The sequence below is a fragment of the Temnothorax nylanderi genome, unplaced genomic scaffold, assembly GCF_030848795.1.
Source record: "Temnothorax nylanderi isolate EJ_2023f unplaced genomic scaffold, tnyl_v1.0 TNYL_tig0042_pilon, whole genome shotgun sequence".
Classification (NCBI taxonomy): domain Eukaryota; kingdom Metazoa; phylum Arthropoda; class Insecta; order Hymenoptera; family Formicidae; genus Temnothorax; species Temnothorax nylanderi.
Genome location: NW_027249104.1, coordinates 557,317 through 573,904, shown reverse-complemented (window position 1 = coordinate 573,904; position 16,588 = coordinate 557,317). Strand labels below are relative to the sequence as shown.

At 34.5% G+C, this 16,588-nt stretch overlaps 1 protein-coding gene across 1 annotated transcript in view; it reads left to right on the top strand.

Moving 5' to 3' along the window:
• The window catches only part of LOC139771648 (protein amalgam), an 81,799-nt gene extending 65,804 nt beyond the window's left edge, over nucleotides 1-15,995 (top strand). Inside the window, exons 5-8 of the mRNA XM_071704580.1 lie at nucleotides 3,524-3,652; nucleotides 5,040-5,177; nucleotides 7,489-7,641; nucleotides 12,674-15,995. Of these exons, the coding sequence (XP_071560681.1) occupies nucleotides 3,524-3,652; nucleotides 5,040-5,177; nucleotides 7,489-7,641; nucleotides 12,674-12,927 (674 nt within the window). The 3' untranslated portion in view covers nucleotides 12,928-15,995. The remainder of the gene's footprint in view (nucleotides 1-3,523; nucleotides 3,653-5,039; nucleotides 5,178-7,488; nucleotides 7,642-12,673) is intronic.
• Nucleotides 15,996-16,588: the final 593 nt, after the last annotated feature.

The window sequence follows — 16,588 nt, the reverse complement described above, 5'->3', positions numbered from 1 at the left end:
CTGATGTTATTATCAGTAAAGTGCCGTCGGCGTAATGTCCATCGAAATAAAATTGCTGTGAATTTATAATATAAACTCATTTACTTAACCCATTCGGTGAGAAATTAATTTTGTTTACAATTCCGAACAAATTTCTGTCTTATGCCGTCTTGAATAAAGTCTAGCAGGAACTAGTAATCAACATGTAATTTAATTTCTTAATTGTTGTAGAAGGAATGTTATACAAGTGTTCGCGAGAATATTTTAACGAGAACTTTCTATTAATACGTGATAATTCTTCGACGAAGATAGAGTTTGATTACTAATATTTGAAGAAATTATTATTACTAATAAGACGTAAATAGATTCTACTTTTATAATTACAAGCATAGGCGCGTACATTTATATTTATTTTTATATTTTTTTCTAATTTATGTGCGCTGAACGGTTTTCCTGTACTTTCGACACATGTAACACATTCAAAAAGATTTCAATTGATTATTTAATTTTGTATAAAATTAAAGTGAAAGACGTTATGGTAATATCCCGTAATTTAAATGAAATGTTGTTATTCTCTAGAATCATATTTCGCAAGATTCGCCGTTCTCACAATCCAATCACTCACGTGCTGTTGGCTGTCGGCTTCATTCAATAGCATCCTCGTTTTACTCGTCGCTCGCATCAGGATTGTTTAGATCTTTTGCTGACTAATTACGCAAGCAAGTGTCGGGGACATTCTCAATTGTACATCAGACAGATAGCTAAAGTGCCGCTTTAGTCTCTTCCTCTTATACGTTATACGGCTTTAGGATCTTCCCTTCTTCTACAGGTTCGTCTCTTTCCCTTTCACCCTATTTCTGTTTGTCTAGTCCGTACTGAGTGCTTCAGAAAGACCAATGAGCCAATGTACAACACACTCGTAATGTATTTTCGTCCTTTCGTGCGAGATTATGTGCTCAGGGTCAGAAATGTGAAGAAATGAGAGGACATCTCGCTGTGATAAAATATCGATTGATGGGACCGACTTCCGATGATTTATTCACTGGACGAAACTTTCATCTTTCGGCGTCGATTTTAGGGAATTACTTTAAGTATTTTGTCGCATTTCGCTGTTCCCCTATTCGTCCCTTCGTCTCTCGTCGGTCTTGCGGAAAGATTCAGTCGCGATTCCATTAGACGATAAGTACCGGAAAATAGAGTATTCGGCAGCGCGCTATCGCTCTTACGATTTTTGCAATCGAGATCCGCGCACTCCGTTTGACTTCCGATAATAGCATGGGCAAAGTATTTTGCGTTCTTTTATTATTGTATGATAATTCATACTGAGAGATATTGCTTTTTGCAGAAGGTAAAAGTTTGAAGTATGAATTTACTTAAAAAAATCTCAACAAGGACATGAGTTGAAAACGCTTTTTAAGCTGTCGTTGAAATGTGCAGACAAGAGTTACGCACAAGTTTCGCGATATATATGTAAATACTAAATAAAATCAGTCAATACTAAAAATGGATCAAGCGAATCGAATAATTTATAGTCGATTATCAAATAGAATAATTTATACTCTTAAATAAATATGATAATTGATAATAAACCAATGGTTTTTATAAAATTATTAAAGAACGACAAATATATTTTACACACGCATAAATCTTTTATAGACCTTGTATAGTAATTAAAGATAATGTGTAATAATATTATTGGGAATTAGATTGTCTTATTTCTTCAAAAAGAGATTTTGACCGCATCTGATATTAAAACATTTTTATTATATATATGTATATATATATTAGGAACAAAATTGTATATATATATATATATATATATATATATGTGTGTGTATATATATAATATATCTTTATTTTCATAAATTTTGAAAAATGTTATTAGACTATAATGTTTTATTGTATATATGTATTATTTTAATATATTATTTAATAAATTTAAGCTCTTATATTGTATAAGCTATGGAACAATTGTTCTGATAATAGTATAGTATACACTATACACAATGATAGGCCGTTGATCTGTAAAGAAACTATGTAAATTATATGATAATCAATCTCGAAATGAATGTGCTAGATTGTCAATTTAACTTCGTTGCACACTCGCGACGTGAAACTAATTGTAATTTCAATGTACAAATCGATTAGCACGATTAATTATATAATATCGAAATTAAGGAAATACACATTTTAATTAAACTTGAAATCAATTGTTTCGCGATATTAAGCTAGTCGACCGTATTGCAACATGCGAAACAGGAATTATTGGAAAATATCAGAGAGCAAATATTAATTTACAACATATGAAATTACAGTTGACATAATGAGTGCTACTTTATCCACTTTTGCGTATTAATATTTATGTTACGTTCCATTTAATGCAATGTGTAGTCTAACGAAATTATGTCATTTAATAATGAATCAATGTTCCATTTTTCTCGCTGTTGATATGTGTGTATTGCAAAATCTTTTAATTGCTTTTTCACACATGGAAGAGCACATTCAGTTTACGCTATCTATGTTATAATTTACGCGTTTGAATATTTTACAAACACAGGACATAAGATTACATATGTTTTACAATATTAAGCCACTTGCTTGCCATTTAATTATCGTACGTACGCTTGTTGATTACGCGATTCATGAAACGTGTACGTTATGAAAAGGTATATTAAGAAAATGGGAATTAAATACAAAATTAAACGTTATTAATTATTTGTAAGAATTAGCAAAAATTAGACAAATTGCATATTGTTTTACTTTTATATAACACAGCATGTTTTCTATAACAAAGCTACATTTATTATTATTACTTATTAATCTTATGTTTGCATTTATTAATAGCAGTACTTTTAAGCGTCAAATATGTACATGTAATCAAAAATAATAAATTCAAAGAGACTTTCTGGTTTTGGAGAAAATTTTTTGTCAAAAAATTTAAGTCAAAAAGCATTTTTTATGCATTCCCTATACAACAAACAAATGCATTATGCATTTAGTTGCTTGATATAACGCTAACAAAAACTTGAAAATTTTTACTTTTCCATATATCCCATATAAATATAACCGTGATTCATTTATATTTTATATAATCTGAAATTTTTTAAACTTTATGTAATGTGTTTGAATATGCATACGCGTATTTTCCAAAGCTCAAATAAAAATATATTTTTCCTCTCTTTTACATAATTTAAAAAAATTAGAAAAAATTAATATGCTTTTTCTACTTTTTATCATTTCCTTGTCTATTATTTTATCTTGAAAATCATATTAAGGGAATTAAACAATTTATATTATCTTATCACCTTTTTCATGAAAGATATTTACAAACTCGAATAATTAAATTTTTGATTTACAATCACAAAAATACGCTCGTAATTCGAGATGCTTAAAAATTAACGACGCGGCATTAACGTGTGCAATTGGTCAGATCGTGTCATAGGTGCGTTTCACTGAACGATGAGCGAAGCGTACGTAATAATGCGTCGTAATCCACGTCCATATGAATTTGCATGCCTGCGTCTACATGTATAAACTGTTGCAGCGGGGAGTATCGTGGGTCCGGAGCTGGAAATAACACGAATCACGCGTCTCCATATGGGACCATATCTCTGCATAGCGTCCAACGGGGTGCCACCAACAGTCAGCAAGCGGATCCTGCTCACTGTTCACTGTATGTAATTTTGCTGCATGATCCTAGATTTCATTTTATAGAACAATGTTAAGAAACACTTTCACATCCAAGCGATAGCGTGCAACGTGGTGAAATACGTAAAACGTTGCGTTAAATGGCTTTTTCATTGCAATTGAGAGAAATATTATATAATTAAATGCGTTTCCGTTTTGCAAGGCGAGAAAAAATATTACGTAAAATTATTTAATCTTCCTGGAAATACGAGGATTAATCGAAATTTATTCATAATTGTGAATTAATCTTTCAGATTAAAAATGCTAGAGAATATAACGTGTACGATGTAATGCTGTCAGAATTTTGGTTCAAAAATTTCAATTTAATCGAAACTCTGACTATTCCAGCGTTTTCGTCCTTTGCTTTTTACGCATGCATAATTGCGGAAATGCATGCGAATGATATTTTATGCAGTTCTGTCTGTTCTGGTAGCAGAAATCCTTTCTTATGCGCGCGTCGCGCGCTTGTCGCAAAATATAATTTAGATTGTCGTACTCGCGTGTGGTGTGAGCGATCTCGCGTAATGACGCCTCTCGGGGTAGGCATGGTGAATAGCTGATCCCGAGGGCCATTGTTCCTGAAAACGGAGTTAAATCTTTCCCGCCGCTGCAGGCTACGTAATTTTGCTACGCTATATAACAAGTCGCTTGCTACGAGGACAAGTGACGTTTCTGGATTGATTAAAAAATAAGAGAGCCCTATTTCGAGGGAACATGTTTTAAAAATGAGCGCTGGAGCTCTTTAGTAAGACTTTATGTCAAACGCTAGATATTGTACCTTATGATGAGTTTGTAAAATTGGATTTGTTAAATTCTCAGCCGTGTTTCCACAGCTTTATAATTTTTAATATCAAATATATTGCCAACTAAACTTCGTTAAATTAATTAAAAATAACAGTATACATCAAATTAATATGGTTGATCAGCGCCATATTGCATGACTTTTTGTCTCAAGGCAATCAAAAAATGCTATGATAATAGAGATAAGCCGTCTTTTATAAAATAAAAATAAGAGATGCTTTCTTTTATGTGATTATAATACTACACTCAGAGAAATAAATAATCGGAAAAATTCGTTCGAAAATTAACAAACGGGTAATCCGATGCTTTCAATCGAAATTATAAGAATCCGATCAAGATCAGAATAATGTAATGTAATGTAATGTAATGTAATGATCCGATTAATGATATCCGGATATCATTGATAATTGGATATCATTGATTGGACATTTTTATAATTCTGATTGAAAGTATCGGATTAGCCGTTTGTTAATTTTCTAACGAATTGTCCGATTATTTAGACCTGGATTTTTCTCTCAATGTAATAGTTATGTTTTAATGCATATTTTATTAAGATGTATTATCTTGCACAGTTCAGCCAATGGTTTGGATCGAAAATCAGCTAGTGGGTGCTTACGAAGGGCAAACTCTTACGCTGGAATGCCGTAGCGAAGCCCATCCTAGTCCTATCACTTACTGGACGAGGCCATCGAATGAAACCATTGCCAATGGTGAGCAGATATTTCTGTTTGTCCAAATTTGATATGCCTTTCATTCTTATCAACAATAATAAGAAATAGTGCATAGAAAAGGATAATTACATTACATTGGTTTTTTGAAAAGACAGTATTTCACATGATCTATTTTCTCCGTATTCTTATCAAGCGGACAAATATAACTCTTTATCATGACAAACAACTAATTTATGTATAAGTTTATTTGGAACGTATCGAATAAGACACATACGAAACACGACGACAATATACGAAACGATATCGTTATTTTTATATGGATATTAAGACCACAATATTAATAATTCAATTCTTAAATATTTTACATTTATTGTGATAAAAGATTATTTCTTCTTGCGTGTGTGTGTGTGTGTGTGTGTGTGTGTGTGTGTGTGTGTGTGTGTGTGTGTGTGTGACGTTATACATATAATTACACAAACATTGACGTCTCATGAATTTGCTTCTTAAGATAATATTTATTATTGAAAAATCCGTGGACGATACTCATTGTGTCTGAAAAGAAGGAAAAATGAGAGTTTTAATGAAACCGAGAGCGCGCTTTATTCCAATTTGTGAAATAATTGTTACAAGTCCTTTTCTTTCTCTTCTTCTTTTTTTCTTTCTTTTTTTTTGCATGCGCACGCCGGGAGGTGCACGCACGAGCAGCTGTAATGCAATTCGCCTTAATTACATCGCGCTAACGCGGTCGTTTCACTCTAATTGCTACCATGCACCTTTGCGATATGCAAGGGGTTAAGGGCAAGGGCAGCGGCATTAAAACTTAAGACGTGTGCGTGCCATCTCATGTCGGGTCGTTAATCCGTGACAGCACCCTCTGTACGGGCTAAAATTTTTCCATAATATGTTATAATGAAAGATCTGCAAATCAATTAAGAGCGCGCGAAGTTGTTCTTATGCAAATTTTATTTTTATCTATTGTCACGATTTCGACCCAGCTTAATTATGATCTCTGATAAAAGTTTTTTACAAATTAATGGATAAAATTAATTTGAAATATTTGCCGATCAGTTACGGAGAGGAAGCTTATTATTAGTGTATATGGCTATAGCCGATATTTTTCAATTAAATATTTTATTTTGTATACGCGTTTTTATATTATATTTCTTTATTTCGTATTTTTTTATTTTTTTATGTAATAGAAACGTTTTTTGCGAGTATCGTTACAACAATAAATGTTCTTCACTTCGTACATATGTGTACGCACGTTGATATAAATAATCTTATTTATTATTAGGTTATTAACTGCTACTTTATGTTTTAGAATAATAGATCAGAGGAAGACATTAAATGTAATAAACGTAAAAAGAAAAGTAAATTATCTAAAATGACACCGAAAATTGATTTTCTTCTAAGTAAATTAATAATATTATAAATAGACAATCAATATACCATATTAAACTTTTCAATTTTATTACATTAATGCAATTTTTTTGCATAAATTTTATCACATCCATTTTTGTTATCAGAAATATCCCGAAGAGATTTTTTTATGGCAAAAATATCAAATATATCATATCCCACAGATTTTTGAATACATATTCATAAAATCACGTATACAATCGGCGAATGCAGCGAGTAAGCTCTTGCAAAAGAGTACGATTTTTTATTGTTACGGATAACACGACGTATACCGATATGAGCGCCGACAAACTTTCCTCTGAAATAACGTTTCTGCATCGACAGTGTCGTAGCCTGGAACTAATAACATGAAAATCGACATTCGCGTCGTCTTCCGCGTATGCCAGAACGAAAACGACATTTGCACGAATAACACGGCCCATTCTGTGCGTACTTTGCACGGTTCCATAATGTTTAAGCGGCTTGGAACGTAAATACGAAGTTTACTGCCGCATCGATCCGGAATTTTCTGTTATTCCCGGCTGCCATGGAAGCCTGTCTAGTTAGTGCTCCTCTATTCGCGGCAATGAAACGAATTAGCTTTTTAACGAGAGACAAATGCAATTGCATCAACGCGAAAAAGCTGGTTTTGTGCGTCATGCGTTTCCCGTTAACAACCTTCTGAATCATTGACTTCGATTAGGGGAAACGAGCATATTTTTTTATTTAGGCGCCGAGCTTCACAAACTCTTGTTCTGTTAATTATTGTTAATTTTGTAAACATTTTGATATAACGAGTTGTTTCTTTATAAATTATACATGTAATGTTATATGCGTGCTATGATTGATCGGGTAAAATCTCCACGAAAATTAGCGTTTGCAATTCCATTGTGTGTTTCAGCGTATTTATCGCGTTTAATCTCTATACCGATATATTTTCAACACTTTTCAGACGAGAACTATAAGGTCGAAACAATTCCTAAAGGATTATACGAAATGACGATGAAGCTCGTCATAAAATCTGTACGAGCACAGGATTTCGGATCCTTTCGATGTGTGGCGACAAACTCCCTCGGAGAGACCGATGGGAAAATAAAAATTTACAGTGAGTAACATTTATGAACTTGTTAATCCGTATAAGTTATACGTAATGTACTTTTGTTTCATTTACGATATACTACACTGAGAAAAAAATGTTCTGGATTTTAGTAAATATTAGTTTGCATACAACTGTGACTCCATTTATTAAAATAAAGAAAATTTTCCTTTTTATTAGTATATTTTTTTCCTAGTAAATACACATATACTAATAAAAAGGAAAATTTTCTTTATTTTAGTAAATAGAGTCACAGTTGTATGCAAACTAATATTTACTAAAATCCAGAACATTTTTTTCTCAGTGTATATACTACTTACTTTCGCATAAAGAATATGTGTTTAATCAGTTGTTATTTCAATCCGATTCCCAATTCCTTTATTTATTTTGCGCGCTACGTTCCATACGAAAAACTATACACGCACTAAATATCTCGTTTAATTTTCAAATTTATATTATTACGCGTATCATCTGCTTGTATGTTTTAATATTCATGTTGTAGTGATTATCTGACGTAATTACATATTATACAGATAATTTACTGATAATTTAATTTTATTTTGTAAATGTTGCACATACTCCTTATGCTTCTCCGCTTCCTGTTTTTCCTGCGTTGCACGTATCATGCGTGGAAAAAAGGATTAGTTACTCGCATGCCCTACATTTCATGTATAAATAATAGAAAATAATAAATATTACTAAATTACGCAAACTTGAAGCTTGCATTTTTATTATTATCGTCAGTTTTGTATTATTTTTGATCGCGTCAACCGCAAGTACATAAAAGGGATTTAAATCAGTTTCGCTTATTACTGGAAAACACGATACAGAGTATTTTGTAATCAAACATGTTTCATGAAAACGTATGGCTTAAACTCATTGCGGCGTAATGGCGTATGCAGCGAAACGAATGAAAAATCTGCGTGTATCCTGATACACATAGTTATTTCGGGGGCAACGAAACATCTCCCGTCTCAGAATTAAACCAGCGGCGGGGCGCGATTCTTAAGCGGATAACTTATCGGTTTATCGCCGATCGATATTGCCTCCTCAACGTAATTGCCCCAATCTCAGTGTACCAATGCACCTCGTTTCCCGCCCCCCCCCCTCATTCCACGGAACCGTCGCTTGATCTCCATCATCGTTCCGTGCATATGAACTTCGGGAAGCCAGACAACCTCTGTTCTTGTTTATCCTTGTCCCATCATTTACCCTTGTCGCGTTGATGGAGTAAAAGAGCGGCGATCTCGCGGAGCGTGTGTTGCCGCTCGTTAGCTAACGACGTTAGTGGCTTCACTATTTTTTTGCGTACAAGAAGAAGAAAAGTAAAATGAAAGTGCAGCGAACAAAAACCCCCCGTAGGTTCCTAGGAGACATCGTTGCTGCGAATCAAACCGCATAAGGGATAAGGGATCGAGTCACGTAGTGTCACGTCGCATCGCATCGCATCGCATCGCGTCGCGTCATGTCATGTCAGCTCATCTTCGCGTCACTACGTCACGCGTCCATTCCGTTTGCCGTCATTATATTTCATTGGATCTCACGCGTGAGATTCAAGTGGCAAGCACGCCAAATGCGTAAAGCACGACCCGTCCGTTCCGTTTGACCTCGCTGATGTTAATTGATCGTCTCTCCAATTAGAGTGTCAACGGGGGACGGGGGGTGAGGAAAGGGAGACGGGCAGCGAGAAAGGACGGAAGCGGCCCGCTCAAAGGGAGAGGAAGAAAGCGACGGCTTTAACAAAAATCGCCGTTCATGATGATTGGATAACGGAAAGGGAAAGGGGGTAACCGTAGGCCGCGCGCGGCACTTAATTACCGACAATTGCAAATAAAACGCTGCGGTCGAAGCGACGACGGGAAAGCCCGGGGACACGCCCGCACGCCCGCACGCCCCTGCACCGACCATCACGAATTTCCATTCTCGCGAATCACTTCTCCAATAATTAGCCCAGTAGTTTAATCCAGCGTCCCATTGAAATGTCGGTCGACTTGCATGCTATTATCGGGAGCTTTTTCCGGTGCCGGCGCAACGCGACATGCCGCACACATCTAACCATATTAGCAATAATTACCGAGAGAAAGGCACGCGGACGGTGGATTACATGCTTCGCTGAAGTCGGTTAACTTCGATAGGTATCTCACTTAAGCTTGACTATAAGTAAGAGGGTAGAGAAGTGAGAAAGGACGAATTATCGACGGACGCAGCATATGGTTTGTGTGCGAAAAGGGGACGAGTCGCGAGGGGGATGCTTTAAGAGTGGCTAAGACTGCGAGGGAAACTTTGCGCTCGAGTCGCGCCACCGCGTCGCGTCGGTCGTTCCGAGTCTGTACAATGACGTGCACGCATGGCATGCAAAGTCTGTGCATGATGGCCTATATTCAAATTGCATTATATCGCTGGATGAGGGGAACGTGCCCGCGCGTATAGATGTGACCGATAAATGCGCCGTGGTAGCATTTGGTTGTGGTCGTTAGTTCACTTTTACTTCGCTCGCTGACAGAAGCGGATGTTCTTTGAGAAAGAATTAAGTCGCAACTGGCCCGGTAAATCTGATTTCGCAATACCAGCACACTAGGTAAAATAACTTCTACAAATTATTAACAATTATTGATTATTCTATCGTTATTTATGGTACTTAGAACGTTATAGCGCTTAAAGTAATTAAGTTGTGTATTTGACAAATTACCTAAATAACATACAGACGTTAATGCCACGCATGGAATTATTAAATTACTTTCAATTTTCATGATTGTACAGAGTTCTACGAATAAAATAATTGCGTTCCTTCACCCTTTAACACTTTTACCTCTTCGAGACTGATGGCGCGGATGAAACTTCTAAGGTATATCCATAATTCTTCGCGTTATTCGTAATTCTTTGCGAAAAACGGATGAAAAGATAAATGGAAAGAAGACAAGTTGAATTATTTCACCTTCCACGGTTGATCATTGCTCACCTTCACGCGCTATAAAGCGCGTTATCGTGAACTGGCAGGCATCACTGGTAGTGAAGTGAACAGAATTACGAGTCTTACGGTAGAACACATTACTGGCTAATTGCAGTGAGGTGGAAGAGCTCTGAGCATCTTAAACCACAGTCGCAATATTCATTACCGCAGACACAGCCGGCATCAAAGACGATGATATAACAGCACGGGCTAATAAATGTAAATTCGTAATTTAAGGCATTCGAGACGAATAGCCGTTTCAACGGCTTTTCGGTAACAGCGCGGTAACACGGGTCCGACCGCAATTCCGATATTCATTACTGGAACGTAGTTGTCTGAGCGTATTAATTAATGTATTTATTAAATTGCGCTGTTACAGCGCAACTGTCAGAATCGCCGTGAGCACACATTCCGCATCTGTACTTCCGAATACGCCCGCGCAGCCGTACGCTTTCCGAGATTTGTAAACAGCTACTACGAGTAAACATAAACGCATTGACCTTGCAGAAGTGCAAACACAATTGTCGCTCGCGAATTGAAATCAACGTTGCATAAGCTTCTGCACATCGAACGAAAGTTGATTACTATTTCAACAATGTTTGACTCACGTCTGTTCGCAAAGGTAACTTTCAGAACTGAAATATGCAAGGAGATTTTTAAAGGCTAACACATTGAAGTAAAAGTACATTTAGAAATTCGTCGTAAAAGTATACTTCTCTTTTCTCAGAAAAATTATTTAATTAAATTCCAGTGTATTTAAATATTATATCAGCAGAAATATAATAGAGCTGGCAAATATATATTCTTTTGTTTCTTTCTTGAGCTCTCAATTCACCTACGCAAATCTTTGTTCGATATATCAAAATTGAAAGAGAACTACATTTACTTTCACGTTTATATCTGCAACATCGTTCTTGGTTCGACATTAACTTTTGTCTCTCAATTGTTAGCGATTGTCACACCTCAGTTACGTTATGCGGCCTGCGCGCTGTCATCCTGCGGATTAATTAGAAAAAGTCTACTTTCGTCTCGTGCGGGAATGTCGATGCACGCGCGAGAGAATTAATATCGCTTCCAAACTCTCGACATTTCGACGGAGTGTGCAAGTGACAAGAGCTCTCCGGGTTTGCGGGAATACCGTACGGACGACATTCCAATACGTCAAACCGGGGAGCATCGCGCGGAAAGTCCGACCGCCTGGCCGATTATTTTTCCGGTTATTACTCGCGGACAGGCTTTACCGATATCTCGATTCGCCATTTACGCCCGTTCGTTTCAAACGCGATTCGACGGTAAAACGGCTTTCTGCGTTGCATACTGCGACGGACGTTCAATCTCTATTCAGACAATCGGACCGATTTTTAAGCGCCAACGTTTATCAATAATCCAGCAATTAGCTAATGTACTTTTTATTCGTTATCATTGACTTTTATCGACACCATGATTGTGAAAATCGCGATCATTTATATATATATGTCGTTTCACAAATATTTCTATTTAAATGGAAGGTTTGTTTCATGGACGGACATCCGCGTAGGAAATGATTTTACGTTGAAACTGATTGGTAAAATCAATGCTAGTAAACAACGATAAGCACGGCTTAAACTAATGCACAGAAACACGAGCTTTTAGCTTCCATAATTAACTATATGAAATCGTGCTGTTTCTATTTTGTAGTAATGGATTGCACATATTTAAATTCACGTGTTTAATCTCATTTGCTTCAATTAAGGAATTTGCTATTTTAATTCGCTTTCAAGCAATAATAGTGACCCATTTCTTATATAACTAGAAGAAAGAAATTCTTAAAATAGAAGCGAATAAATTAATAGTACTATATTCTTCAGTTAGTTTTAACATGACGCTGAGGAACGTTAAAAGAGAATATTATGAGAAAAGATCGGTAAAGAAAGAACCTAACTCTCAGAAGAATCTGTATGAAAGAAAGTAGCAAGATACATATTAGTTTCTCAAATATCTTCAAAAAAAGACCCGTACTAGAAGCACGCTATGAAATATTTCGCTTCCTATCAAAAGCACACCATTACACTAATTTTGGTTATCGAATTTATTGTATCGCCATATTTTCAGGGATCGATAAGCCGCCAACAACGCGCAGACCAGGCATGAGGCGGGAGTCAAAGAAGACGTGGAAGATCGATCACAACCATGAGAAGAAGGCCGTCGGTATGAAAGACGACCCGATGCTAAAGAACGACGATGTTGGTGACGAGCAGATCGATTTTCAATCGGCGACGGCCTCATCGTCGTTTCATCGTCATTTATTTACGAATTTCGGGATAACTGCCATGACTGTGATACTGGCCGGTGGTTTATCCACGTAGGCCATCGTTGTGCATCTAAAAACTATTACCAAAGGAGATTAATGCAAAACGTTCTCCAGACACGAGACTAGGCATCGTATGCTGGCAAACGTTACAACGAAGGAATGTCGATAAGAATGATGCTGCGTGGGAATTGCTGCTCTCCGTAAAAGATCTCTTCCTATTGTACATGAAATTTGCGTAAAGCGAAGCGCAGAGCAAAGAGTCGTTTTTACATGGAGTTTCGAAGTACCTGGCTGATCAGGCCAGAGTGACCAGGGTACTTCGTGAGAAGCGTAATTAACACATTGCAAGCCGAACGTGTACTAATAGACTTTCCTCCCTAAAGACGTAGAAAGCCACCAATCTATTAACCCCTTTGCGCTGAAGGTGCCAGAGTAGCTGGCTTTTACCGTTTCCATTCCAAGCGGTAACTCTGTTGACCTCGCTATCACTTGAAAACAAGAAAGTCTGTAGGTCCAGTAACGACGGACACATATTATTTGCAATCGCATTTTCTGATTTGTAAAACAAATACTGATAATGACATGAAAATTATATTTCAATTCACTCACAAAATTATGCTTTATGCAAATACATTTTCTAATTTTACATTTAATATAATATAACATAGCGTCTATTTAGATTTGTTGAATATTTAATTTAACAGTATATTATTCGTTTTACAAATACATGTAAATAATGACGTTGCTGCGAATATATGTTGTCATTATTTCAGCATTTCAAAATGTTAACTAAGCGTGCATATATAGCTTGCAATTTGCTAATAGTATCTAATTGTACAAGGGCGCAAAGAATGAGAGTGATTGTATTATTATATGTAGCTAGATTTTAAATAATTTTAAATGTAAAAAAGTTATCTATTGTTTATTATAGAATTTGTAGTCATTATTTTTGCCTGATTTCAAAAAATATATATACACACAGACTTTTATTATCTTCAGCTCTTATTATAAGAAATGTAAATGTTAGAAAATGCTAAATTTAGTTACGTTTTATGTAGAAAGTATCAGTTAAGAATAAATAAATCCTCTTGTATATACTATATGTAGCAAGGATACTAAGAAATCTGAAATAATAAATTGATATTTATTTATTAAGAAATTAAAATAAATAAATGGATAATTTAAATAATAAGTGCTTCATAATAATGCCAATATATTAAATTGCCATTGCTTCATGAATCATGTTTGCAACATGTTATTACGATTCGCTGATTTACTCTGCCTATTGTTTTTCGGATACTTAAATTATGTCGCTGAAACAAAAGAATGTGCCTCACAGGAAATATCCATCGAGAAAAAATTTATTTCCCTTAAGCATGTCGCAATAACTTTTAGACAGAGAGAATTGCAAAACGGATTTACCGTATTACATTATAAAAGTGGCTATTCTAATGATCTCTATATAGCAGTATAAAGAGGACTACTCCATTTTATTCAAACTGGTAGTGGATGTGTTCTTTATTCTAGTCGCGGGTACGGATAATGTAATAATACTTTATAAAACCTGCCTATATTGCCTCGTAAGGGAGCCGATCGAATATCCCTTATTGATGGCGCATTAATTATTATGGCATCGCAGAGAAATAATAATTATGTAGTTAATTTTGCAGTTAATCCATCAAATGGTTTAAATAATACAAGAGATTGTTAATAACAGCAAATAAAAATTTATAGCTCTATATAAAACATTATGTTGCGATATAAAATCGCATATAATTTTGCTTACTATAATCACGTTTTTATTTCTTGCAATTTGTTTTCAATTTTTGTAAAAATTTTTATAAGTTTGTGTAAAAGTGTTAGTCTAATATAACCATCGCTTATGTTACAGGATGACAATAATTTTCTGAAGATTTCCGTTATTCAACGGAATGATCAATAAAGTATTTTTAATTCAAATACCTCGAGATCATACAAATATAATAATGTACAATAGACTTATTATACCTAAACTGACATATATAGAAAGCATTATCAGTTTTTCATCCGTACGTTATAATTTAGTGATTAGTGTGTCCTAGATAAATAATGATTAAACAGAGTACATACGTCAACGAACAGTGTTATATCTTAACATAGTGCTTTCTGAACTATAAATTATAAGCTATTAAAAAATTTACAAATTTCTTACAAATTAATTCTACTAATAACAAAGATTTTGTTAAGTGTTAATAAACATTTTTTGTGTTATTTTGGCAGTTTATAAAATGTTATTTTAAATAATTAACATATATCTTTAGGTTTTAACATTTGTATGTGAAATGAACATATATGAAATATGAAAATGCTAAATTTAAAAAAAAATCAAGGCTAAAATTCAAAGCTTTTTTAATTTCCAGATATCTATATTTTTATTTTTTAAATGGGATCTTTAATTTCTTTTCAGGGTGTATTCAATGTAGGAAAAAATAAATGTATAAATTTCTATATATTACAATTATTAATATTGCTCTTGCACAAAATATCGAGTGTGCAATATTTTCAGTCGTCAAAGCAAAATTTACTAGCGATTCATCAGTCGAGCTTTCAGTTTATTTTCCTAACGAATTTGTTATCAATCAATCACGTTTCGCTAGTCGATTGCAAATTGCAAGTTTGGCTTGAATTTTCCAAATGGACCCATCAATTTCGCGATATGCCGCTTGCGTATGTTTGTGATGACCCCAAATGTGCTATGTACATATACATAGGTGTGTGATACTCGGTAAATTATAATATACAAACGCCGCGTTTGTTCAGTGCATAGAGCTATTGGTATTGTATGATAATAGTGTGTGTACGATAATGTAGAATAAGCCTCAGGGACATGTATATATGCTAAGCTGTAAGTTATATTAGTTTTTGCATTTGTGGTCACAATAACTCTTCCCTCCCGTGTAAATATAATATGTAACTTACTCGTGTACTTGGGCAATAAATGTTAGACAATCGTGATAATTCTTTGTGCGAATTGTTACGTTTGTGTTGTAGGTTACTCCATTTTTTTTTTTAAATTAAATTATAGACCGAATGAAAGAAGACTGTATTTCAATAAAAAGATATTATGCAGGTCGTTCCTGTTCATCAGATCTCTCATTTATGATATATGATATATTCAAGTTTAAGTCTTTAATTTCGAATAAGACTTTATTCAATGCTATATTGTTTTACAATTTTCTGATATTATTTGTTATTAAATAGTTTCGTTGCTTTCTTCATTAAGTCAAAGATTCTTTGGAGTCACTTGTACTTAAATGTTCATAAAGATTAAAGTTTTACCATATTATACTAACTAAAACTTATTTAACAAAGTATTTTATTTTATATTATATGTTATCTAAAGAATTATCAATAGTAGATAAAAAGAGGTATGATAAACTTTTATCTTTATTGAAGTTAGGTAAGTGGAATATGTATGGAATATGTATATTCTATACATGTAGTTAATAATTATAAGTAAGAATTTTTCTGTTTTCTCTTACATATTATGTGGTAATTAAAAATGTAAAGTACCTTTGAATATAAATTTCAAACAACAGGTACAAACATTTACATGTAATTACTATTGTAACAATAACTGATATCTTTGTAAACCAACAAGTGATAGCTTTGATAAAGTAAATTTCCTAGCGGTAAATGCGAAAATATCGCTTGCGTATACTATCAGGTATACCGGT